Source organism: Clinocottus analis, unplaced genomic scaffold (assembly GCF_023055335.1).
Source record: "Clinocottus analis isolate CAN_PGR_092001 unplaced genomic scaffold, fCliAna1.0.p SCAF_46, whole genome shotgun sequence".
Taxonomy (NCBI): domain Eukaryota; kingdom Metazoa; phylum Chordata; class Actinopteri; order Perciformes; family Cottidae; genus Clinocottus; species Clinocottus analis.
Genome location: NW_027176203.1, coordinates 39,691 through 67,080, shown reverse-complemented (window position 1 = coordinate 67,080; position 27,390 = coordinate 39,691). Strand labels below are relative to the sequence as shown.

The 27,390-nt window shown below is 46.4% G+C and overlaps 1 protein-coding gene across 1 annotated transcript; it reads left to right on the top strand.

The window, feature by feature from the left end:
* Positions 1-873: 873 nt before the first annotated feature.
* Positions 874-25,956, top strand: rin2a (Ras and Rab interactor 2a). The gene is made up of 11 exons (XM_068599379.1): positions 874-977; positions 3,028-3,125; positions 3,374-3,584; positions 4,509-4,620; positions 8,769-8,841; positions 10,679-10,770; positions 14,168-15,748; positions 21,505-21,813; positions 21,931-22,062; positions 22,140-22,303; positions 22,645-25,956. Exons 1-11 carry the CDS (start codon positions 933-935, stop codon positions 23,110-23,112), a joined length of 3,285 nt encoding a protein of 1,094 aa, XP_068455480.1. The 5' UTR covers positions 874-932; the 3' UTR covers positions 23,113-25,956.
* The last annotated feature ends 1,434 nt before the right edge of the window (positions 25,957-27,390 follow it).

Genomic DNA, 27,390 nt, shown 5'->3' with positions numbered 1-27,390 from the left:
AGTTCTCTGTGTGTGTAGTTCTGTGTGTGTGTAGTTCTCTCTCTCTTTTTTTCTGTCATTTTAATTCTTTTAGCAACATGATTAAGTGGATTGCTTTATGCAAATGTTTTATTTCATTGAAAACAATTGCCAGAGGAGGAGGAGGACGAGAGAGGGAGGGAGGGAGGGAGGGAAGGAGAGGGGTGAGCATAGCAGTCAGGCTTCATAGATCCCGTCGTTGGATGCTATGTGTATTATATCACTAGATCCTCGTCCTCCACAATGCTAACAGGCTACACGCAGTAGCATCATTTAGCTTTGGCTGCAGTGAGTGTGTTCTTGGTTGTGGTTTCCATGTGTTTCTGTCTGAAGTCATCCAGTGTCTGGCTATGACGAGGGGGCGCAGAGTTAGCATCAGCTGTGTGCTCGTCCATCGAGTGGTATTTCTGACTGGATAGCTACGATGATGCTAGCTCAGCTCACATGAGAAACGGCTCATAGCACTTGAGTCTTGTCAAGGGAACCACGTCTTATCATTCATGTTGCCGTATCGCGCTCACCATTCATTCATTTCAACCCGTAACGTTAGCCTATCTTCCAAGCGCAAACGGTGTGCCTATTGTTTTGCTTCTGGGTGAGCTACATCCGGCGTGGTGCTCGCGAGAAAAAAAATTGAAAATGCGTTAACGCCGTTAATAAAATTGATGGCGTTTTAAAATTGGTTTGCGCTAATATGAGAGAACTAGTTTTATATTTTTGTCTTTTCTTGTTTGTTTACAAAATGGCCGACGAGAGAATAAAGGCGTCACCGAGCTGCAACAATGAATCGCTCCGCTCTCGAGCGGCTTGATTTAGTGTTCCTCTCCATGTCTCTAATGTCCTCTCTTGCGCCCACAGACGGTCCAGCAGACTGAGGCCCACAGGAGGTCTGAAGACCCTCGTCCTCCAGCACCATGAGCCAACACCGCCAGCAGGAGAGGAAGGGCAGTTTCTTCAAGGTGCTAAAGAGTTAGACATGTGGGGACGGATGTTGGACATGTGGGGACGGATGTTGGACATGTGGGGACGGATGTTGGACATGTGGGGACGGATGTTGGACATGTGGGGACGGATGGTGGACATGTGGGGACGGATGGTGGACATGTGGGGACGGATGTTGGACATGTGGGGACGGATGTTGGACATGTGGGGACGGATGTTGGACATGTGGGGACGGATGTTGGACATGTAGGGACGGATGTTGGACATGTGGGGACGGATGTTGGACATGTGGGGACGGATGTTGGACATGTGGGGACGGATGTTGGACATGTAGGGACGGATGTTGGACATGTGGGGACGGATGTTGGACATGTGGGGACGGATGTGGGACATGTGGGGACGGATGTGGGACATGTGGGGACTTTATATTAAAAACGATATGATTTTGCATGTTTTTAGTATTGATACTTTATTGAAATAGCACCGATCAAAGCACATTCGCTGCTCTGCTCCCTGTCATCTGTTTGCATGTCCTCCACCTGGACATAGAAGCATAGACACTCTGTCTCCACCTGGAGGAAGCATAGGCACTCTGTCTCCACCTGGATGAAGCATAGGCACTCTGTCTCCACCTGGAGGAAGCATAGACACTCTGTCTCCACCTGGATGAAGCATAGACACTCTGTCTCCACCTGGACATAGAAGCATAGACACTCTGTCTCCACCTGGAGGAAGCATAGGCACTCTGTCTCCACCTGGATGAAGCATAGGCACTCTGTCTCCACCTGGATGAAGCATAGGCACTCTGTCTCCACCTGGAGGAAGCATAGACACTCTGTCTCCACCTGGAGGAAGCATAGGCACTCTGTCTCCACCTGGATGAAGCATAGACACTCTGTCTCCACCTGGAGGAAGCATAGGCACTCTGTCTCCACCTGGAGGAAGCATAGGCACTCTGTCTCCACCTGGATGAAGCATAGACACTCTGTCTCCACCTGGATGAAGCATAGGCACTCTGTCTCCACCTGGATGAAGCATAGACACTCTGTCTCCACCTGGATGAAGCATAGGCACTCTGTCTCCACCTGGATGAAGCATAGACACTCTGTCTCCACCTGGAGGAAGCATAGGCACTCTGTCTCCACCTGGAGGAAGCATAGGCACTCTGTATCCACCTGGAGGAGCAATTCACCAGTTTCCTGCAGAGCACGGTGGCCTCACATGAGGAGCTGCTGACGCTCATCCCTGCTGCTTCACACTTAACTGCAAACCTCCCCAGTGAATGCTCCGAGGAGCCAAACAGGACCACATTACCTGCAAACAGAGGATCCAGAGACCCTGACGTTCTGTGCTCCTGGATATCCTATCCATGAAGGTCAGGAACAGGGCCGGTGATGAAGGGCAGCCCCTGAGGCCAACATTGCACCGGGAACGTGTCTGACTTCTTACGAGGATATGAATACAGCTCCTACTACGGTACAGAGACCAGATGAGGCATGTTTATGAAACAAAACTGAATGTTAAAGTGTTTTGAAGTGAGGGGATTTAGGAATACACTCGACAATGAAAGAAAATCCACAGCCCAATGCATATCCTCTAGCTCCAATTTTCAGTCTCAGCATGCCCCATTCAGACAATCTTTTGACATACAATACTGGAGAGAAACCTCATCCTCGACCTCAGAAAGAGGTCTGGACACAAAATTGGTTCCACACTTTTTGTCCGGGTTTGATTGGGATTCTCCCCCCCCCTCAAGTTTTCCTGCGCTCCAACCCCATTGGGGAGAGGATGCTCACATGCACTAAAATGCACACGTGGCCGCGGTCAACAAAGCTCGGATTACAACACACACTGACAGAAAGCGAGCTTATTCTGCTCAGCCAGACATTACTCAACTCCATTTTTCCATGGAAGATGGAGGTTTAAAGCGCCAGATTAATGCTCTGAATGTCATAGAAAATGGCGAAATGCATTGGCTAAAAGCGCCTCCACGGACACATTGTGGTGTTGTTGTTTTAACTAATCTCTGACTTATTATCGCGATGCTCCTGTGTCTTTCTTTTGTAGTTGATCGACTCATTTGCCTGGGAAATCGGCACCTTGAAGAAGGAAATGGGGAAAAAGAAAGAGCCCAAAGAAGAGAACAAGACGGATCCACTCCATGGGTGAGCTCACAGTGCGTCATCATACATACTGTTCTATGTCCCAGACATTATTACTATTTCATTTAATGCAGCCAGCTAATCTCATTGAGACGCATTCACCTGGTGAATTTGCTATAATCCGGCCACAAATACTCATTTTTGATGGAGATACTTCAATTCCACGTCGGTGAGGCCGACAACCTGTCGACGGTTGCCGCGTGTGAAAGTACATGGCAGGGATTGACCGCTTGGCATGTTTGTGTTCTCAGACTGGGCGAAGAGGTGGGAGGTCTCTTCCTGCAGGCTTCCCCCTGCGCCGGGATCAGAGCCGGACCGGCCGGAGTCAGAGACTCGGGCTACGACTCGCTCCGTCGGCGGCTCAGCGTCTTGGACCGGCTGGTGCAGACGCACGCCGTGTGGCTGCAGCTGGGCCTCAGCCACCAGGACGCCACGCGCCTGCTGCAGAGCCAACCCGCCAGGGTAAAGCCACAGCCGCCTGTTGACTGAAAGGGTCACTTGACCCACGCAGACGGGCAGAAACAATCGCTCACACCAGTAGAGACGCCACAAACCACCGCCTACGAAGGCATTGAGACCAATCAACTCATCTTCAACAAGTGTTTCAGAGACACACTCAATTGTTTATAATCTGGGTTCAGCTCTCTTTTTAGGTATTACAATTAAAGAATAAATAATGTTTTGGAAATGCTCATGACTGGAACGGCCACCTTGTTTCCTTTCACGATCATCGAGCTCTAAAACAGTCTGCTTTGTCAGAAGGTGATTGGTGCGTGTTATTAGTGCTGTATTCTAAACACAGAAACACTCTTTGACATTAATCTCTTAACACTTCCAAAGCTGCCGACGCGGATCTGTGCTTTGACAATGTTTATGTTTTGTAAATATTCATGTCTTTGCGATAAAACATCCGAGAAATATAGTTTGACTTCTACCGGAAACAGTAGACTTCCTGCTTCCGCTGCCTCGCGCAGAGAGAGAGCGGCGTCATATGATGCCGCTCTCTCTCATCACACAAAATCCTTCACTGTGATTTGTCAATTGGTATGTCTGTCGACATTTTGAACTAACCAATGAACACTCAAGAAAATCTCTTTACACTTTTGCCTTATAATAAAGAGCTGAAATTGTTCTGGAATTTCTTAACCCTCGTAATGTCCTCCCGTTGGCCATACACCTGTTATCCTTCGGGTCAAAATGACCCGAAGGATAACAGGAGGGTTAATGTAAAACATGGGTATGTATCTTACATGCCGGGCCCAGAGGGTTAAAAGACACTTGAGTCAGCAAAACTTCCATGGAGGATGACGTGGTCGCTTCAGGGAACTGAAGTGTGTTTTTGTTTTGTGCCCCCCCCCCCTCCTCTCTACCCATCCCTACCTCCAGACATTCGTGGTGAGGAAGTCGAGCAGCCTGCAGAGGAAAGTCATATCTGTACGCATGAACCAGGACTCTGCGGTTCCCGTCAAAGACTTCCCTGTGAAGGAGAGTCAGTACAGTAAGTATCCTTTGAAGTGCATGAAGCTGCCTAACAGGTTTATAAATGCTCCTCCTCTGGCACCACAAGCTATTAAAAAAATTGTGTGTGTTCACCTGTACTTGAGTTTGCTGCGATCGAAAGCAGTAACATAAAATTGTTCTTGTCTGGAATCCCGGAAATTGCATAATTAACTTGGCCTGAACAAGTTACTTAGTTATGTTCATCATGACCCCTGTCTAACTACAAAGCTGTGTGTGTGTGTGTGTGTGTGTGTGTGTGTGTGTGTGTGTGTGTGTGTGTGTGTGTGTGTGTGTGTGTGTGTGTGTGTGTCATGCTGCTTGTTCATGCAGCTCATTTGCCTTAATGTTGCTGTTAGAAAAAGTTACTTGTTACGATGACCGAGTGGCAAATTCAAAATAAACGCACTCTGGAGAGACTGAATTTGAGTTGCAACATCATTCTTTTTTTATTTTCTTCACAAACAAATTAGGCTCCTTTTAAACACCCCTTTGTGACTAATTGGCCCAGACCATCTTCCGATAGGGCCGTCTCACCACCCAAAAATATGTGCTCTAAACATTTATGTTATTGTGATAACCCCGAAAATAACCCTACTAACTTTACTAACATTTAAACCCGGCATAACTAACATAACTTAAAACCCTTCTCATTTACGTCAACCAACCCAACAGTAAAACCTTGTCACTTCCCCCCTTCCTTTTTCCGCCACTTGGTCCCACCCAGAACTATACGTGGGTGCTTAGGCCTTGCAGTGACGACCCGTCGTCACATTACTCCTGGTGGTAAATTCATTCATCAGGACATGTATTCATTGCAAGAAAGGAGAAGTACAACGTGACAAACAAACGTGACGTCTTCATGGCTTCATCCCACCACGACGTCTTCATGGCTTCACCATGACGTCTTCATGGCTTCATCATGACGTCTTCATGGCTTCATCCCACCACGACGTCTTCATGGCTTCACCATGACGTCTTCATGGCTTCATCCCACCACGACGTCTTCATGGCTTCATCCCACCACGACGTCTTCATGGCTTCACCATGACGTCTTCATGGCTTCATCCCACCACGACGTCTTCATGGCTTCACCATGACGTCTTCATGGCTTCATCCCACCGTGACGTCTTCATGGCTTCATCATGACGTCTTCACGGCTTCATCCAACCATGACGTCTTCACGGCTTCATCATGACGTCTTCATGGCTTCATCCCACCATGCTGTCTTCACGGCTTCATCCCACAATGACGTCTTCATGGCTTCATCCCACCATGACGGCTTCATCCCACCATGCTGTCTTCACGGCTTCATCCCACCATGACGTCTTCATGGCCTCATCCCACCATGACGTCTTCACGGCTTCATCCCACCATGACGTCTTCACGGCTTCATCATGACGTCTTCACGGCTTCATTCCACCATGACGTCTTCACAGCTTCATCCCACCATGACGTCTTCATGGCTTCATCATGACGTCTTCATGGCTTCATCATGACGTTTTCATGGCTTCATCATGACGTCTTCATGGCTTCATCCCACCATGACGTCTTCATGGCTTCATCATGACGTCTTCATGGCTTCATCATGACGTCTTCATGGCTTCATCCCACCATGACGTTTTCATGGCTTCATCATGACGTCTTCATAGCTTCATCCCACCATGACGTTTTCATGGCTTCATCATGACGTCTTCATAGCTTCATCCCACCATGACGTCTTCATGGCTTCATCATGACGTCTTCATGGCTTCATCCCACCATGACGTCTTCACGGCTTCATCATGACGTCTTCATGGCTTCATCATGACGTCTTCATGGCTTCATCCCACCACGACGTCTTCATGGCTACACCATGACGTCTTCACGGCTTCATCATGACGTCTTCATGGCTTCATCATGACGTCTTCATGGCTTCATCCCACCATGACGTTTTCATGGCTTCATCATGACGTCTTCATGGCTTCATCATGACGTCTTCATGGCTTCATCCCACCATGACGTTTTCATGGCTTCATCATGACGTCTTCATAGCTTCATCCCACCATGACGTCTTCATGGCTTCATCATGACGTCTTCATGGCTTCATCCCACCATGACGTTTTCATGGCTTCATCATGACGTCTTCATGGCTTCATCATGACGTCTTCATAGCTTCATCCCACCATGACGTTTTCATGGCTTCATCATGACGTCTTCATAGCTTCATCCCACCATGACGTCTTCATGGCTTCATCATGACGTCTTCATGGCTTCATCCCACCATGACGTCTTCATGGCTTCATCATGACGTCTTCATGGCTTCATCATGACGTCTTCATGGCTTCATCCCACCATGACGTCTTCATAGCTTCATCCCACCATGACGTCTTCACGGCTTCATCATGACGTCTTCATGGCTTCATCCCACCATGACGTCTTCACGGCTTCATCATGACGTCTTCACGGCTTCATCATGACGTCTTCATGGCTTCATCCCACCATGACGTCTTCATGGCTTCATCATGACGTCTTCATGGCTTCATCATGACGTCTTCATGGCTTCATCATGACGTCTTCATGGCTTCATCCCACCATGACGTCTTCATGGCTTCATCATGACGTCTTCATGGCTTCATCCCACCTTGACGTCTTCACGGCTTCATCATGACGTCTTCATGGCTTCATCATGACGTCTTCATGGCTTCATCCCACCTTGACGTCTTCACGGCTTCATTGCACCATGACATCTTTGGATCGGCCTCGGCATGGTGTGATAACAAAGGAATTGGACGTTCTTTCAGACAGAGACATACAGATTTCTCTGTCTCATGGCTATCAGGAGACATGACATGCTTGTGTGTATTTAACAGAGACGGTAAGATTAGAAGTCTGAATGTAACAGTGAAACAGTCAGTGATTAAGCGTAAATAAGTTTTTCTTCCAACAGTTGCGCAAGTCTTTGGGCTGCAATGGAACCTCAAGACAATGAGTCGAAGGAACCTTTTAGGTCCTTGAAAAGTAGTGACGGGACCAAAATGCCCAGGACGTCGCGTGTTCACAGTGTTCCCATGAGGCTTTTTTCCACAGACATCTTACGTGTCGGAGGTTTCAATACATATTATCTCTGTCTGGGAGATGTTTGGCTGTCCGGATGGCGGCTTTACTTTTCTTCTTCTTCTTCCTCACCCCACCCAAATGAATTTACCAGTAAAGCCACTGTTCTTTTCTTCCTTGTTCTATTTTCAGCTAACCTGAATAACAGGGCTTTTCCTGAAGGTTATAATCACCTCACTGTTCTGAATGTGTGTTGTTGTCTTCTAGTGGTGACACTGTGGCACCAACTGGAATTCCCCAATGCTTAACCAGTAAGAGAAGGTGCCACTGCAGCCTTTACTCTCCCTTTTCTTTTGCTGACTACTGATAAAAACGTTGGAGACTCTCTCTTATCACCTGCAGAGGTCCTGCACAGTCACTTCCTACACAGAATGTCTTCCTCGGGGCATCGGCTGGGACTCATAGTCATCTTGAGTATTTCCTTTATTCTGTAGAATCACCACATTACCTGATCCGAGAGCACAAGGGCTCACTGTGAGAAGAGACGCATGCACTCCAACCAGCCCATGCAGAGGGATGCAGTGTATGCTGGCTAACCCTAACGGAAGCGCACCAAAAGTCATCTAGCGATCAGACATTCATACAAGCAAGCGCACAAAACTATGGTCCCTTGGAGATCTTTACAGTATTGTCAAGTGCTCCGTATTCACGATTGTATCATTACGTCGTCATTAATATTAACTGAAGAGCTTTACTGGACTAAAACAAACGTTTCCTCAACGAGGTTTGGTGGGAAAAACAGAGCGTTTCTCTCTCAGAGGTCGGCTCGTCTTCTTTATGCACAATTATTTTGTTGCAATTTACTGTGCGTCGCGTTGTTTCGAATAATTTTTCGCTAAATACAACCACAATTTTGGTATTTTACCTGTTAAAAGGCTATTATTATAATTTGGTATTTCAATTTGGGTCCAGTAGGTACCGGTCGTATAGGCGCCGTATTCTGCAGCCAACCCTAAGCACATGGTACATTGTTGGAGCTGTTTATGAACCAAACGTGTGATCTCCCTTTGTCTGTTTCCTGTGTCTTGATCACGTGGTTCTGTTCTCCTACAGCCTTCTCTTTGGTGGGGTCCGGCCTGAGCTTTGCAGACCTTTTCCGTCTGGTGGCTTTTTGCTGCATCAGCAGGTGAGTTTCCTCCCTCCGTGATGATCACAGGGAGGCATGCAAACCACAAGGATTCATGTTATACAGTTGTTAACTGTTATACTTATATAACTACAGAGCCTTAAATAATGAATGTCAGCAGAGAAAGACAACACAAAGAAACTGGAATCAGAGGGTAGAATTAGCATGAGCTATTTTGTAGAACAGAACATACGATGGGATGTGAACATCAGCAGTGTTGCATGCTAGGTGTGTGATTGTGTGTAGGGATGTTTTAAGGTTAAAAAAAAACAATAACTGTATGTACTCCTTTTTAAAAGGATTTACGTTTTGGTGCCATGCTGTCGAGTCACGCTCCAAAAACAGATTTGTCTGCAAGCGAGTGACACAACTTCCCCTTGTTACCGGGCCGCACAAAAAGAACGAGTAAAAAAAACAATCTAAGAAAACAATTAAGACCATAAAAGACGTTTTCTTTTGAAAAATGAGCGGATACATCCGTCTGTGCGTCTGAGCCTGTTAGACACATGTCAGAGGCTACGTGAGAGCGTTGCCCCAAAAATTAAACTTAAATCTACATTTCAACTCCGCCGGAGCGCCGGGGGTCTGAATTAAAATCAAGGCAGGATGTCCTAAGATTCAGGCCCAAACCTGAACTGCTGTGGCTCCTCCTCCTCCTCATGGTGAACTCTGCTGTGGCTCCTCCTCCTCATGGTGAACTCTGCTGTGGCTCCTCCTCCTCATGGTGAACTCTGCTGTGGCTCCTCCTCCTCATGGTGAACACTGCTGTGGCTCTTCCTCATGGTGAACACTGCTGTGGCTCCTCCTCCTCATGGTGAACTCTGCTGTGGCTCCTCCTCCTCATGGTGAACTCTGCTGTGGCTCCTCCTCCTCATGGTGAACTCTGCTGTGGCTCCTCCTCATGGTGAACACTGATGTGACTCCTCCTTCTCATGGTGAACTCTGCTGTGGCTCCTCCTCCTCGTGGTGAACACTGCTGTGGCTCCTCCTCCTCCTCCTGTTGACACTGCTGTGGCTCCTCCTCCTCATGGTGAACACTGCTGTGGCTCCTCCTCCTTCTCCTGTTGACACTGCTGTGGCTCCTCCTTCTTATGGTGAACACTGCTGTGGCTCCTCCTCCTCCTCCTGTTGACACTGCTGTGGCTCCTCCTCCTCATGGTGAACACTGTTGTGGCTCCTCCTCCTCCTATTGACACTGCTGTGGCTCCTCCTCCTCCTGTTGACACTGCTGTGGCTCCTCCTCCTCATGGTGAACACTGCTGTGGCTCCTCCTCCTCCTCCTGTTGACACTGCTGTGGCTCCTCCTCCTTATGGTGAACACTGCTGTGGCTCCTCCTCCTCCTCCTGTTGACACTGCTGTGGCTCCTCCTCCTCATGTTGACACTGCTGTGGCTCCTCCTCCTCGTGGTGAACACTGCTGTGGCTCCTCCTCCTCGTGGTGAACACTGCTGTGGCTCCTCCTCCTCATGTTGACACTGCTGTGGCTCCTCCTCCTCGTGGTGAACACTGCTGTGGCTCCTCCTCCTCGTGGTGAACACTGCTGTGGCTCCTCCTCCTCATGTTGACACTGCTGTGGCTCCTCCTCCTCATGGTGAACACTGCTGTGGCTCCTCCTCCTCCTCCTGTTGACACTGCTGTGGCTCCTCCTCCTCATGGTGAACACTGCTGTGGCTCCTCCTCCTCATGGTGAACACTGCTGTGGCTCCTCCTCCTCATACGCCACGCTCCTCTTTCCCAATGCCGTGACTCGCGCACTCTTTTAAAATAGGCCATCAGTCCCCGCCTTCTTTCACTTTGAGTTTCCCTTTCACCGTTGACCTCTTTCTCCTTTTCTCAGGGACGTGTTGCCCTTCACCCTGAAGCTTCCAGAAGCCATCGCCTCAGCCGCAACGTCTGCCGATCTGGAGGAGGTTGCTAAACTCGGAGCAGGTCTGTTCTCCTGTTTTAATGTTCGGGCAACAAACTGTATTTATCTGGTGGAATCTGAGAGCTGATGGCGTGCTGAAAGTGGACGACTGTGTGAAGAGGACGGTCCTTAGTTTTATCTGCAGCAGAAAACAACAGAATAGAGATTAAAAAAACAATAGACGCTTCATACTGAGAGCAGTTACTATAGAGCCAGAACAGTCTCAATATTGGTAAATGTGCAGAGAAAGATTCACAAATGCACACATATATTTACAAAAGCGCATAAAGATTCACAAATATATTTGTTCCAATGATTTATATAAATGTAAAAAAAGTCACAAATATATTTCTGCATTTGTATGTATTTATTTGTGAATCGCACTGCATTTGTGGCTCCACATTTACGAGTTGCTTTTTGAGACTCCACTGCCGTGGCTTGATTCACAAATTTCTTTTTTCAAAATGAATCTACCTGGAGCCTATCAGATGTCGCCCTCATTTTCAACCAATCGCATGAGCACCGCTACCCCTCCCCTCCCCACGTGGCTTCATTTGCTCCGGAGAGGGGGCGTGGCTTATCGTGAGCAGCCGTCATTCAGACACTGTTGTGGGACTGCTGATGTTATGAACCCAGACACAGTTTGATGTTCCAACGTTTGTTGAACTTCCACAATAAGTATAAAGCAGAACTAGAGGTTATTTCTTCCATAGTCAATAGCAGAAAAGATCGTTCTGCATCTCTTTTTTTCCCAATGAGTTCTAAAAACTTTATTTTTCATTGAGAGAAGTGACGCCAATAAGCCACGCCCCCTTTGACGTGGCGCGATTATATTCGTGCAGCGTTTGGTGTGAACACAGCGTCACTCGCTCTTAAGGTCCAGTGCAACTCCAAAAAGGAGGACAAATACGCGTGCGGCTTGATGCTGCGACTGGCCGGCATTGAACACCCGGATGTCTGGTGTGGTCACCCTAATGTGCTGCTCAAGGACACCATTGAAATAACCACAAGTTAGATGACGAGGGTACAGCTAAAGGAAATGAGTCATGTTGCACGAGGTGAAGCAGAACAATGGTGCTGGCCTCATTAAGTGGATCAGGTGTAACAATTCAATTTCTTTGTCATTGTTTTTGTGATTGTGTTTTTTATCAAACAAGTGAGATGTACTTTTCTTGCTTTTTTTCCCCAAGCTATGTCTACAAGGTTTCATTAATGAAGAAGAATGTTCTTAATAATATAATTACTGCGACCTGAACAACAGAATAAACATTTCTACCTGTAGCCTTTCACAAAGTAAACTGGGACACTTGAAATAACTGGAATGAAATAGTCTTCAGGCCGTTGAAAGCTCCAGAAAAAGCTTGAGCGAGACGACGTCTCAAACGAGTGTTTCTGAGGTGGAGCGTGAGGTTCTCTCCAGCTGCTTCCTGTTGTCTCCAGACCTCTTTTCCCTGTTTGAGTCGTCGTAGGAACCCCAAATTAACTCCAATACTTGTGTTTATTGTATGAATTTGTTCAACAAAGTCTTGGGGGAAAAAATGTATAAACACTTGTAAAGATATTTAGATCATAAGTATGAACAGCCAGCATGACATGAGCCAGATTCTCCAAACTCTTTTCACACGGTTTCCAAAAGGTTAATACAAAACTAATGCAACTGTATCCTCAGCTGAAGGGTTGAAGAAGACGTTGGTTCGATCCTCCTAAAGAAGCGCAGTCAGTCACCAAGTGTTTCTGAAACATTCCCAACTCTGCAAAGTGTGTGTGTGTGTGTGTCTCCAGTTCAGCTGTCACACACACTGACTTAACCTTGAACTTTCAGTGTTTACATCAACAGCAAACCGTGTGTATCTGTGTGTGTTTATTTGTAACACATTGAATTATCAAATTAATCTGAAGGCATCATGTTGTCAACAGAAATAAGTAGTGCAGGAAAACTAGAAGCTAATAGAGCGAGTAAACTAGAGTAGGAGGGGAAGAGGGAGAGAGAGAGAAAGAGAGAGAGAGACTCACACAAACAGCCCGCCCACACACACAGTGAGTCATAACACAGAGCGTCAGTGAGCCAGAGCAGTTCTTCCAGTTGCAGCTCGTGCAATGCAGCAGTTTTGTCCTCTGCGAGCGGCATCAGAGGCGCTGGACCTCTGGGATCGTCAGCTTGTGTGTGTGTGTCGCTGAGCTTTTGTTCACCGTGAGTATTGTTGCCTCTCCTCTTCTGCGCTTGTGTGGAGGAGCTGCTTGGTGCCCGGCTCTGCGTTCCTCATGCGGCATTGTTCCCACTGGCTTGTTGGGCTCCGTCTGGTACTCTATGGGTTCAACACATAGTTGTGTTGTGGTAGTTTTGTGAGTGAAATGGCCCCGACAGACTGAGCCTCCCAGTCCGGAGTGCTGGTTGTGCACAAGGCAGCGTTTAGAGCTGTGAGATGGGTTGTAATTGCAGGACTTGCCGCCGCTCACTGTTGAGTTTATGCAATTTGCCGCTTCAAAAAAAAAGCAGGAGCCCTGAAGCTGACACGTGTCGGTTCCCTTGTTGTGTGTGACGCGACAACAAATCTGATTGAATGTACCTAAGTTCAGCGGGGTACAGATGGGTGAACAAAAAATGACAAACAGTATTGAAAAACAGTATAAATAATCACCGACAGGCTGTAATTCCTGCTGTTAGAGTCAAGTGTTGGCATTAGCTCATCATAAGCTGTGTGTTACTGTTGTTACTGTTGTGTTACTGTTGTTCCAAACCAGTTCTAAAACTGTTATTTGTCACCACCCGTGGGCCAGAGAGATTTCATTAATGATGTATGATGATGCGACATTACATATGATTAAACTGCTCCTTCCCTTTGTTTGATGCTGTGATCAGGGGCTCATTAGTGTCGTTGCTTTGGTTGGAACGAGGGAGTGGATGTCCTCCCGTGCCCTACATACTGTACCTCGACTGCGTTGGACTGTAATTATCATGTTCATGGGGCTTACCAAACCAAACATGTCCTCCAGTGGTCTGTTTAGTCCGTGTCAGTGAAGGCGGAAGAGGATGAAAAAGCTAAAAGTGTGGAGGTGTTGAGTTCAAAAGAAATGAGCTTACCAGGCAAGTGGCGGCAGGCCACCATTAGCGGCTGCTAGCATTACCATACCCAACGACAAGGCAGAAGATTGCACGGATACCAAAGACGCTATCTCTGGTTCTTCTGCATCAATATGGTTACTTTGTGAGTCCAACATTGGAGTCGTCTTATTTTGCCTGACAACTACTGGAAAGGCAACTTAAGCTAGTGTTGACTTCAAACGACACACTACTATGTTAACCCCGAGGGAGGAGACGGGGCCCACACAGTAACAGTAACATGTATTCATACACCCAGTCCACAGCATTTAGGTCTCTCTCTCTCTCTCTCTCTCTCGCTCTCTCTCTCTCTCCCAAAGGCTTCTGGGATACTCAGGCGTGCCACAGAAGGAAAGGCTCAGTCTCCATTTCTGGACTAGGTGCTCCTGAGAGACCACCCAAACCCGTCTCCTTGGCCGATTTCCCGGGGTGCCCTCGGCTTCGGACTCGCACCCCATCAGAGCTTGAGTGTTGCCAGTCCAACGGAGCGCTTTGCTTCATCAACCCCCTCTTCATAAAGGTCCATCAGCCAGATGGTGACCACGGCACCACCTTGAATCCCTCTGGGACAGTAAAGCGCGGCCCGAGAGAGGAACCCGTCAGCGGCGGCCTGGAAGCCGTCAACAAGGACGCTCGACGCGCTTATGGAGAAAGTCCCCTGGTTGCCAGCTCCGATCAGAGGGAGAGCAGCGAGTCGGGTCAAAGCGACCTTCGGAGCGGCCAAATCAGCAGTCTAAAGATAAGTGCTACCGACGGCGTGCAGCGGTCGCCGCCTCCCCGCCCGCCCCTACCTCGCATTGTGGCCCGCCGCTCAGCCGCTCCTCTCCGACAGCGCAGCATGCCGGAGAAGATCCCCTGGATCAAAGCCCCCAAGGAGAAGGTGGAGGACAAGGGCAGCAGCAGCCTCCTTTGGCGTCTGGGCTCCTCGCTAAGCATCAGCCCGTCGTCCTCTCCTCCCAAAAGACTCAACATCAGCTCCCCAATATCCATCCCTCGGCCCTCTCTGGCCATCTCTCTGTCATCCCTCTCCTCTCCACGCCGGGCCAAGGCCTCCCCATCATCCAGCCAGGAAGATGCCCAGTGTCACTTGGCACTGGAGGAACAGACGATTGAGAGTGCTCTCATCAGGGCCATGCTGTGTCAACGGGATGCCACCGGGACCGTCGCCCAGGAATCCAGCAATCCTCCAGACTCCACACTGATGACAACAAGCCAGCAGGTAGACGTGACGGAAGGAGTTGAAGAAGCAGGCGAGGAATGCAGCGGTGCCGGCCAGCGGCTGAGTGACATGAGCCTCTCCACAGACTCCTCGGACTCTTTGGACTTCTCTCAGTCCTCAGCCTTCTTCCTTCCACCTCTTCATGACCCCAGCCCCCCTACGGTGGCTGACTTCGACACCCACCTCCCCCTCTCCCTCCCACCATCCCGCCTGGTCTGCTGTAGCACGGATGAGGACGACGAGGACGAGGATGAAGAGGATCCCGACTACGGCGTCGGCCTCGAGAGCGACCAGGACCAAGACCAGGACCTAACCATGGTGCCGCCGGGCCACCGCACAAGGCGGCGCCCCAGCGCCAGCGCTCTGGTCCTGCAGAAGGCCCTGCGAGGGCACCTGCGCAAGATGAGCGGCGTGTTCAGCTCGCTGCTGACGCCCGAGAAGAGGGCGATCCGCAGGGTGCTGGAGCTGTCCAGGGATAAGGGCTCGTACTTTGGCTGCCTGGTGCAGGACTACCTGAGCTACATGGGCGAGGGTGCGGGCACCCAGGCCTGGCAGGGCTACGCCTCTGGACTGGAGCTGCTGCAGACTCTTCGCCAGTTCATCACGCAGATGAAGAGCTACCTGAGGCAGAGCTCCGAACTGGAGCCGCCAATCGAGAGCCTCATTCCCGAAGACCAGATCGGTGAGTACCAAATGAAATGGTTCCACGGTCTTCAATTCTTAACTGTTATTTTAATGGTTTCACTCGCAGTGGCTTGTGTATGAAGGTAGATTTGTGTCTTTATTACGCAAAGACATTCCTTGTTTGTAAGTAAATTATCTGACTTTAAATCCCAAATCTTTGCTCAAAAAAAAATTGCTCTGAATTCAAAAATACAGACTCTCCAAAAAAAATGCAAAAACAAAAAATGCTCTCAAAAAAACCCTTGTGCTCTCAATCCCAAAAGCTACAAGTAGTACTTGTACTACACAAGCACACATACTTCGTTGATAATATTAATTGGTCAACTGCTTGAATGCAACATTTAACCTTTTTCCTATTTGACATTTAACCTCACATTCAACTCGCGGGGGGAGGGGCGGTTCTGCCTGTGTTTGCAAATATTTGAGTGATGCTTTTTTTTCGGAAGTGTGAAGTGTTTTAATGGAAATACTATGTCACAGAAGAGCGTGCTCAATGCAGACGCAGCAGTTTCATTTCACTATTTTTGGCGTGAAGACATTGAAAAACTTGGTCCTCGCCAGCATGCAGCCGCACGCATGTTTATTACATGCTCCTGGTGGAGCCACGGCTACCAGGTGGAGCACCGTTCATTGTCAGAATCCATTTCAAAATGAAGATAAGGACAGGTGACCGTGGTGTTGAAACAATCCTAACTTTTTTTATAGCCCACCATAGGATTGTAATAATGAAGTCGTAAATTGGGTGGAAAAACTGCCATTTTTTATCATAACATGGCATGAATCTTAAATGTTTTTTTTTCATGTAAGTTCTTTGACACGTTTTCAATTGTTAAAAATGATCATTTAAAGTTATTTAGAAACGCGTTATTGGTGGCGATGTTGGCATTGTTATTTGATCGTTTTCTTCTTAAAGGGGGAACTTCAGTCATTTTGCACACCAGTCAGTTCATTCCTACTACTTTTAGTTCCTTCTTAAATCGGAGGATTAAAATAATCCTGATGACATCAGTGTGATGTAATGTTGACCTCTAATAGAGGCTAAAAGTCAGGATGTATTGATCTCTGAAGCCTCCATTTTTAGCTTTCTTTCTTATGTCTCACAAGTCCAAGAACTGTACGGAAGAGATGTCACAACACATTTGTTCTTCTCTTGTCTGTTTTTGTTTTTACAATTCTTGGACGGTTGCACAACATGTAGTTGCCGACGAGCCCGGCCCATACGCGTTCATGTGACACTCTGCCAAGTCGTACAATCTCCGTCTTACTCCCGCTTCACTTCTTTTGAAAGCAACTCTCCAATCCGAGTGAGAGGATGTGAGGCGAGCCCCTCTGCGCTCTACACCCTCTTTGTATGATTTCTCCCTCATGTGTTTTCTTTTTGCTCCTTCTCTCCTCCAGTGTTTCTTTTTCATGCTGTATTTCATGTAAATGAGGGTTGAGTGATTCAGACTCATGCATGTCTCACTGACAGTTTGGTCACTTATGTTACTTCCCTAAATACCACAAAGAGGTGACATAGACACAAAGAAAGCCAGTGTGTAGAAACAAAGGTGAGTTTCAGGCGTGCAAGAGAATGATGTCGTGGTTTCTAGAGCTCAATCAGCAGGCCGCTAGTGTGTGTATTTGGGCTCAGGGTATTTAAGGCAGGGGGAGCAGGCAGAATAGAGTTCCTTGTATTCCACTCGTCCCACAATGCAATGCTCTCCTCCGGGCAGAGCTGCTAGTTTGTCGCGGCGCTCAAATGACACACCAAACACCCTCTTTTAATGGGAACCTGCACAGCTGCAATGTATGTATTTGTGCTAAAATGTCTCAGATATTAGCTTTGTTCTGAGAGCTTCCCACTGATGTCCCAGAAAAAAACTTTTCCTTTCCCACCGAGGCCTGGATAATACCCCCGACCACTCCATTCAGGGCTCTGAATCCATACAGGAGCTCTAAGGAGTGGTTCCTCATCCGGCTAGTTGTTTGACCCGAGGGAAGGTACAAAGTCTATTCTTAAGACTTGTGCTTTCGGAGCAGGAAGTGAGCTGTCTATTACTGGGAAAGCTCCTTCGGTGACAGGACCGATAGACACGCCTCTCCTCCAGGAAACAACAGCTATGTTCAACCACACAAGGAGACAGTGTCATTGTTCTCATGTCCTTGTCATTACAGGTGTCTGAAACCATCTGTTGGATGAAAATCCTCTGGCACACACAGGAGATGAAATGTTTAATTTTTTTCAATTGTGAATGAGTTCAAGGCCAAAGAAACTAAAAACTAAAAAGTGTGGACTTTACCAAGATAGTGTTGATATTTCCGCGTGCAGAGAGGATGTTTGGGGAGAAGATGTTTACATCAAGTGGGAAAAGGGTCCTGCAAAAGGTAGTGGTGGGAATCCCCAAAGGTCCCATGATACGATATTATCACGATACATGTCATGATCCGATATGACCACAATATGATATTATCACGATACAATGTTATCACAATACAATATTATCACGATACAATATTATCACAATATATTATCACAATACAATATCATCACGATATATTATCACAATACAATATTGTCACGATACAATATTATCACAATATATTATCACAATACAATATTGTCACAATATATTATCATGATACATGATATCATAATACGATATTATCACAATATGACATTATCAAAATACGGTATTATCACTATATGATATTATCACAATATATTATCACAATACAGTACTATCATGATACAATATTATCTCAATATGATATGATATTATCATGATACATGTCATGATCCGATACAGTCACAATATGATATTATCACGATACAATGTTATCACAATACAATATTATCACGATAAAATATTGTCACAATATATTATCACAATACAATATTATCACAATACAATATTATCACAATACAATATGATCACGATACAATATGATCACGACACAATATCATCTCAATATGATATATTATCTCAATATGATATGATATTATCACAATATGACATTATCAAAATACGGTATTATCACAATATGACATTATCACAATATGATATTATCATGATACGATATTATCACAATGATATTATCATGATACGGTATTATCACAATGATATTATCATGATACGGTATTATCACAATATGATATTATCATAATACAGTATCTCATGTAGGGTTGTCGCAGTACCAAAATTATGACTTCGATACGATACCTGCCATTAATATCACAATACTAGAATTCGATACGATACCATAAATACGATAGTGGTATACTTATCTATGATAGTAATAAATAAAACATCTGTATGGTTCCCTTCTTGACCAGCTTGTTTCTGCCCAGCTTTTTGAACACTTGACAAATGGCATTAATATTAGTATTAGCATACAGCAAGATATTAATGAAAACTACTTGGTGCCATCATAGCATTGATCATACACGGTACATAGTTATTTCCATAAGTATGAGCAATTGTAGATAATAATACTCCATACTACTACTACTAATAATTTTACAGATGTGTGTTTGAGGTGAACAAACCTAAAGCTATCATATGAGTACATTAAAGATTGACACATAATTAAATGGTAATTTCTCTCCTTTATTGAAAAATGCACTTATTAATAATCTTGAACTATGTGGCTCAGGCTCCAGCAGCATGTCACCATGTTGCATCAGTTGTGTTTCATTTGGGACACTTTTGTGTGCATTCTGACCTCATGATCATAGATGCTTGTAGTCAAACTAGGCTAATGCTACTTGTGGCTATATATGGGTGAGCTCAGGGTTTTTCATGTTTATAATTACATTTTCTTACCTGTCGTTCGTTAAACTCTTTAAAAAGTTCGGGCTGTCTGCTTGAAAGCTGCTTGGCCAAGTTTGACGTGTTGCCTCCTTTGTGTTGCTTTACAGCAGGTTAACAGACGGGTCTGTCGGTGTCAGTGGGCTTTCCCTCAAGGCTGCACTGTCTCCAAAGTATCTCCAGATTACACTCCTGCCGTCTTGTTTTCTTACAAGCAGAGGACGGTCGGCAAGAGCTCCTGAGCTCCGGTCATGTTTCCCCCGGTCAGAGAGTGCTGCTGCTGCTGCTGCTGCTGCTGCTGCTGCTGCTGCTGCTGCTGCTGCTGCTGCTGCTGCTGCTGCTGCTCTGTGTGTGAGCTAGAGCCTTAAGCCCCGCCCCCCGGAGCTCCGTCTCCATGCTCTCTCTGCATGCACCATGAGAGAGAGAGAAAGAGAGAGACAGACAGACAGTTTTAAGCACTATTTTGAGAAAGTACCATACTTAAAATATGCAAAATCGTATCGTTTTTAACGTACGGGTATCGCGGTACTTTGTTAGTATCGGTATACCGTGCAACATTAATCTCATGATATTATCATGATGTGGAATTATGTCAATATGATATCACAATACAATATTATCATGATACAATATCACGATACGATATTATCACAATACAATATTATAACCACTCGTTATTTTGTCCATGATCAGTAGTAAGGGTCCCTGTGAGGCACATAACGCATGATCAAATAACTGTAGACTTTAATGGATTGCTGTTAACTCGAGATGGGCGGATGAAGCCATGCGAAGCTTTGAGTCTTTCTTCCTATTTGTACAGAAAATGATTTGAAGCTACGGGGCTTCACTTTGAAGAACAGCAACATCTGCCGGCAGACTTGAATTAAAGCAGCCGTTTAACAGTGTTTTACTGTTTATTAGTATGCATTGTCCCTGCAAAATAAACCGATAAATAAACATCACATGGTAGAAGTACCGTTGTTTCCCCATCGACACATATTTTATTTTTCATCGAAATGAATTCAGATCATTTTAGTGTTCCAGGATGAGGCTTTCTTTAACTAATCCGTGCGAGAACAACATCAACGCACGACTTCCTGGCAGCTCCCTATCGGCGTGTAGTCGTAGAATGAGGAAGTGAGACTGTGCGGTCTGGTTGGCTTCCAGCAGAGGTGTCAGCAATGTGGGGACATTTTCCAGTGAGACCAGCAATGGAGGTGGAATCCAACAAGAAATAATGACTGATGAGCCATAAATTTACTGGATGCCATCGTGCTGGTTGAAAGCAAAGTCTGTGCCCATCTGCTCAGCCCAAAAAAAGAAAAACCTGCTGACTTCACTACTTTCTGGAGGAAAGTCAGCAGCGCACGCAGCCTTACTCAGCATGGCTGTGGGCTGCATCCATCCTGTCTGCAGCGTGATGTCATGGTTCCTGCTTGTGAAAGCTGTGTGGACCGGGATCAACAACCGAGCAACGAAGATACTCTGCAGTTAAATGCAAGCTTCATAAGAGAAATCCTTTTGAATGGCGCCGTTCATCTGCCAGTCGCTTGAGCCAGAGGCCCGCAACATCTGCTCTTTGATCTGTACCGATAGTGAACAACAATGAGAGTCTTGGGTTTCACAAACATCGTGATCTGGCCTTGAAGTGTTCCAGGAAGCTTGTAGGTCCAGACTCAGGAGCGATAAGGAAGAGACGGCAACCTTGACGTGGTGTTTGCTCTGAAATGAGTAAGCTCAGAATAGACTGACGGCAGACAGAGGCGGCACACGCGTACAGAGTGATCCATGGACTTTTCTCCAAGGCTGTGTTTAGTTGTAATGTAGTTTGTCAGATATCAAACAGGAACACAACAGAGTTGTTGTAAATTCATCCATGTGTAGAAATACATGCTTCGTTAGTCCTCTATATTTTAAAGTAAACCTATGTAGAAAGAGCTCATCGTTTCCTCCTCTTCCCCAGACCGAGTCCTAGAGAAGGCCATGCACAAGTGCGTCCTGAAGACGCTCAAGCCGGTGGTGAGCGCCGCCCTGCAGGAGTTTCAGGTGCGCAGCGGTGAGTGGCGGGAGCTCAGGGAGAATATGTCGCTGGCCAAGGCCCGGCAGCCGCGGGAAATGGGCGTGGCCGACACGCCGCCCCCGGACCCCGTGGCCATAGAGAAGATCAGGCACAAGTTCCACACCATGAGCAAGCTGTACTCTCCTGAGAAGAAGGTCACCATGCTGCTGAGGGTCTGCAAGCTCATCTACACCATCATGGAAGACAACTCAGGTACAGCCTTGGATATCTTCCCCTGTCGTCTCTGATTATGATCAACAGTGTTCCTCCAATCAATTGACAAAATACAAGATTTGTAGAGTGCATCAACTGAACCGTGCCGCCTCTCAGGTCGCCTTTACGGCGCCGATGACTTCCTCCCGATGCTCACCTACGTGCTGGCTCAGTGCGACATGCCCCAGCTGGACCATGAGATCCTGTACATGATGGAGCTGCTGGACCCCTCTCTGCTCCACGGAGAAGGTCTGCTTCTGGATGCCCACATGAAATGATCTTTCCTTTTCCACCTATGTGTTAACTGTGTGTGTCCGTCCGTCCAGGTGGCTACTACCTGACCAGTGCGTACGGAGCCATGTCCCTGATTAGAAACTTCCAGGAGGAGCAGGCGGCCAGAGTGCTGAGCTCTGAAACCAGGGACACGCTGCACCAGTGGCACCGGCGCCGCACCACCCAGCGCTCTGCGCCATCCATCGACGACTTCCAGGTACTGCAGACTTTAGCCTTTACTTTTCTCTCGCATTTTTTTATCTCCAGAGATGATTTTTAATGCTTACTAGCATTAGCTTTTGGGGAGCGGCCTTGTCATCTATCTTAATACAGAGGCTAGGGTTTTGCCCCCGTTTGCTAGCTAACGTTCCGTGGATTTCTTTTTTGGTGCGACTGGCGCCAGTATGAAACTCCGTAAGATGTATAAGTTAGAGTTTTATTCATAATTTCAGGCAGTGATGGGGAGGGCAAGCAGCATATCTATCAAGCACCACAAGTGAGTTGTGTGTTACAAACGGTTGAGGATAAATGTTGTGTGTTTTTTATGTCTTCCCTCAGAACTACCTGCGGGTGGCGCTGCAGGAGCTGGACAGCGGCTGCACAGCCAAGACCCTCCAGGTCCGGCCGTACGCCACCGTGGAGGAAGTGTGCCGCCTGTGCGCCCACAAGTTCAAAGTGCCAGACCCGGAGAACTACGCCCTGTTCCTTGTGACGGAGGGCAGCGGCCAGCAGCTGGCGCCGGACACCCATCCTCAGAAGATCAAGGCCGAGCTGCACAGCCGCTCGCAGGCCACACCCTTCCATTTCGTCTTCCGCCGCGTGGCCGGCGGCAGCACCTCGCTGTCAGCGCCTCTCAACCTCGTGCCCAACCTCAACGACCTCACCGTGACCTCCGATCCCCAGGCCGACCTGAATGACCTTGCGACGGACCCGCCGGCCTCCTCCCCGCAGCTCACGACCGGCGGTCCCAGTCTGGACCTCAGCCTGCCGCCCAGCCTCCTCAACGGCAACTCTATATCTATATGACTGTGACGGGGCGGGGGAGGGGCTGTAGGTTCTGAACAGAGTCTTCCAGCCGGAACGGTATCGCCCAAAACATCTCCAACAAATACGTTTCCATGGGACCGAAAAGGGCCGACGTGTTGAAAGAGTTCAACTGGGCACAACATCGTGTCGTCTTCACGAAGCCCGACTTCTGCTTTCGAGTGACTCGGCCATCTCGGTCAACGTCCTCTTGGTGGAAAGGTCCGTCAGACAGACGCGAGTGAAAGGGGAAAAGGAGAACGAGGGGAAGGAAATGAGAGAGATGGCTTTTTTCATTTATTTGTTTTTGCTTCCTTGGCTCTATTTTGGCAACGGAGCAACATATTGCTGAAGACAGCTCTGAAAGTCTTCACGCTTAGCTGCGTCCATCAATCGTTTAAAAGATCTAACAAATGGTTAATGTAGGTAAAAGGTATGCCTGTGATTCAAACAGTTGCTGGTAAACTGTTATTGTGTTGGTGTGTTGAAGCTAAACTTCTTTAGTTTAGATCATTTAGTTTAGATCCTTTAGTTTAGATCATTTTAGTGAAGGGGCCACATGCTGCTCATTTTGATCTCAAGTGGGCCGCACCAGTAAAATCATAGCTTAATAACGACAATATTTCTCTGTTTAAATCATTGGTGATGGCTTTTGGATAAGACATTTTTATCTGCCTGGTTCACCTCTGCAGATTCCCTCGCTTTGGAAAGCCACTTTCATGACGTGATCCATTTTCAATGACTTGCAACACAGTGAAAAGTCCAAAAACGCTATCCTCCATTTGCCGCTTGTACTTTCTCCCGGAATTTTGTCTCATCTGTTTTTCTCCCGATCATTCATGGAGCACCGTCTGTAGCCCACTGACGAAACAGTCCAGTCTTCTCTGACCCGGTCCAGTCTTCTCTGACCCGGTCCAGCGCTTCAATGGGATTGGCTGTAGTGATGTCTGTCATGGGGATCAACTCAAGGAACTCCTCGGTGATGCCGAAGTCTCATCAACACCACGAATGAACGCGGCTTGTTGAGCAACATCTTTACTGAGAACAGTGGTTCGCACGCCCGTCTTTCAACCAGAGGATCGGCAGCAGTTCAAGACCTAGCTCTGCTCGTTGTTGTGTGTTTTTTTCTCTTCTGTCATTTAAAAAGTTATCCGGCGGGCCGGACTGGACCCCGTGGCAGGCCGCATCCAGCCTGCGGGCCGTATGTTTGACGGCCCTCCTTTTGATTGTTTCTATATATTTTGAGGGAGTCTGGCGACACCCTGTGGTCGCTGTTGCACATTGCAAGAGCTCTTTTTGAAAAAGAACATTTGAGGCCTCGAGTAGGAGGCGATTCTCCTTCGTGCAGCAAAATGTAACCCAAGAAAAAGAAGAAGACCTCAACTGTGCAGTTACAAGAAGAAGAAGAAAAAACACTTGTCTGTATTGATTCCTATTAGAAAATGTTTCTGTTATATTAAATCTATATTGTGGCTAGTAGCTCATGATTCACTGATGAATGTTAAAAAAGGTTTAACGTCTCAGATCTGGCCACATGCTTCGAGGACAGAGGGGCTCGAATCTCTTTCATGGACCTTTAATCCCACTATACATCAGTTCTGCTGGTCTGACCCGGTAACCAGGCGGGTTCTCAGGATCAGACAAACCCCCCCAAGAGTGATGCATCTCCTGTTGGTGACGGGACTCACCATGACAGGACAGGATGGGCCGGCTGGTTAGGTGGATCATTTTTAGGAGAATGACGAGGTTTCAAACTAAAATTCTGCCCATTTATTATCCACATTGAACTGCACAAATACCCCCTGAACAAACTGGTTAAAGGTTTCTGCTGATTGGCTCACTCAAGATGATTTTTGGTAAAAATGGTCATTGATGCAGTAGAACCAGAGGTGGTGTATTTTAGTTTTTACAGAAACCCAGCGCCTCCATAGTGTCGAAAACCAACAGTGCCGAGGGGAAAACCTTTGTTTGCCCGTTTCTTTGTTTACCAGTCAGCATAAAGCCAAGTCAACCAATGACTTAACATTGGAAGAGGATCCAATAACAAATATGACTTAATCTGTTGCTACAAAGTCATAGCTCATGTTTTTGACATGCAGCAATTCCTCTGCATTAAGTTGCATATCTGCAGCTGGATCCCGACATCATTAGTGAAACAGTTATAATATATAACTTGGCATTTGGATATGATCTTCAGGATTAATGTTTGTAATGTGTAAAATAGGTATGTCAGAAACAGGCAGGTCTGCCAATGTTTTAAACGTGTACTATTCATTGATGTATTTGCTGATTATCCTGGTGATATGAAATGTGTGATACCTTATGCATCTGTCACCGATGAGCGACTGAACCTCTGTACTACTGACAAAAAGAAGACATGTAGTCTGTTCTGAGAGGGTTCTGTGGACTGAAAGCTGGTCTGAGGTCAGTACACAGCGCTGTATGGCTCTGGTAGATATTTGGAAAGACGGACGGTATGCGAGGGTACAGTTTGGTACTGTCGGTTAAAACAGAACAAAATACACTTGAAGCTTTAATTGTGAATTTAAAGCTTCTCGTAGTTGGAAAAATCAAATTGACGTGCTGTTTATTTCCTGTTTGTATTAAACCCGCTGTTCCTTCCTGTCGACAGGTTCATGAGTTAAATGTCTGAGGAAACCCGGAAGCTTTCGAGTAGCATCAATGTCGTGAAGTTGGACTCGCACCGCCATGTTGTTGGTGCTCGGTCTTTGATCGAGCAAAGTGCATATTATGTGTCTCTGTGCTGGGATTTTTCACAGACGACTTTTCCGTGTCTATTCTATAATATTCTTTATGGTGTCAAAGTCATTTGCATCCAGAGACAAATGCCAGTTTACTATTTGTCATTGAATGACATCATGAATTTTCTTTGCACTTAATAAATGTTGAAAACTAAACTGGAACTGCGAATCTTGTATTTGTTCAGAGCTGTTGTGGTACTTCACCACTAGATGGTGATCACACCTCATATTTTCAAGTGCCATGACCCTTCATCTCAAGCGTAAACACTACCAGCCCCATCGGTCAGTATTGGACATATGAGAACGTTTAAGTACTTCAGCTACAATGTCAATACATTGGGAGCTTCTACATTATACAAAATTCCACTGAAAAACTAAAGAGTATGTGTATTGAAACCCAAAATATGGAAATTAATGCAGTTGGTCAAAAGGCTATTTTTTATCTGTACTGTTTCAGAGTCCTGAGAGTGCATTAGAGTGTTTTACTGACCTGGACGACCTTTATGAAGACGTACGAGTATTTACAGAAAGCTAGGACCAGATTCTAGGTTTAAAAGAGCAGTTTTAAACTCATTAAAATCAGAAGTAACAGACCACAGACCAAGGCTGATTAATATACAGATTATAGACATTGGCATCATATCACATTTCCTCACCAATACACATGTTGAATCCTTTGTGTGTGTGTGTGGAGAGAGAGAGAGAGAGAGAGAGAGAGAGAGAGAGAGAGAGAGAGAGAGAGAGAGAGAGAGAGAGAGAGAGAACACAGGTGTAGACAATCAGGGGACACACGGCAGTGGCTGAGTTCAGGTGAGGGGAATGAAACAATGACAAACTACAAAATAAGCCACCCAAGGCTTCCTGTGACAAAAATGAATACCCAAATCTCATAGAATAAATATTCCTCTTGTCTCTTTTAGTTGATCCAATTCTAAGTTCTCATATCCTATTTAACAGTTTAGTTTAACTTCTTATTAATTTACCTGACTAGTAAATTAAGTTTAGACTTAAATTAAGTTTAAACACCCATTTTCATTGCCGGTTTGGCACAAATTAACAACTTAATATAGAAACAAAATCCAAAACTCTCACACACAGTACATTCATCCACAGTATTTAATCTATAACTCAATTTCACTAGTAATAGTCCTTTTGAAAAGTATTTTCCAAGTCCAAATTAATTCCACTGCAAGTTGCAATAAAATAGTGAAAAGTGCAGTCCCACCAGGAATAAGGTGTGTGAATCAGCGTGTCCTTCACCAAGGTGAGTCGTCTGGTCTGGCAGAAGCAATGCTGTCCAACTCGCTTTCTCTGTCGGGGGCCCGCCGCCTTCTTTTCCTGGCTTCTGGTGTGTAAACACCAAGTGATCGTCCCATGTGAAATACCTGGCCTGTTGTACAACAGTGCCATACAGATATTTTAATTTTAATTCACAAAAGGAAGTACTTGACTAGAACTAGCACCTATAAACAGATTAACCATCTGAACCACACTCAAATGGCGGCGCTGTTCACCGAAC

Bases quoted from the DNA above. Each gene is read 5' to 3' on its own strand.
- rin2a (XM_068599379.1), top strand. From the start codon at position 933: ATGAGCCAACACCGCCAGCAGGAGAGGAAGGGCAGTTTCTTCAAG. The intron at 22,063-22,139 runs GTCTGCTTCTGG...CCGTCCGTCCAG, and splicing joins CTCTCTGCTCCACGGAGAAG to GTGGCTACTACCTGACCAGT. The intron at 22,304-22,644 runs GTACTGCAGACT...GTCTTCCCTCAG, and splicing joins CATCCATCGACGACTTCCAG to AACTACCTGCGGGTGGCGCT.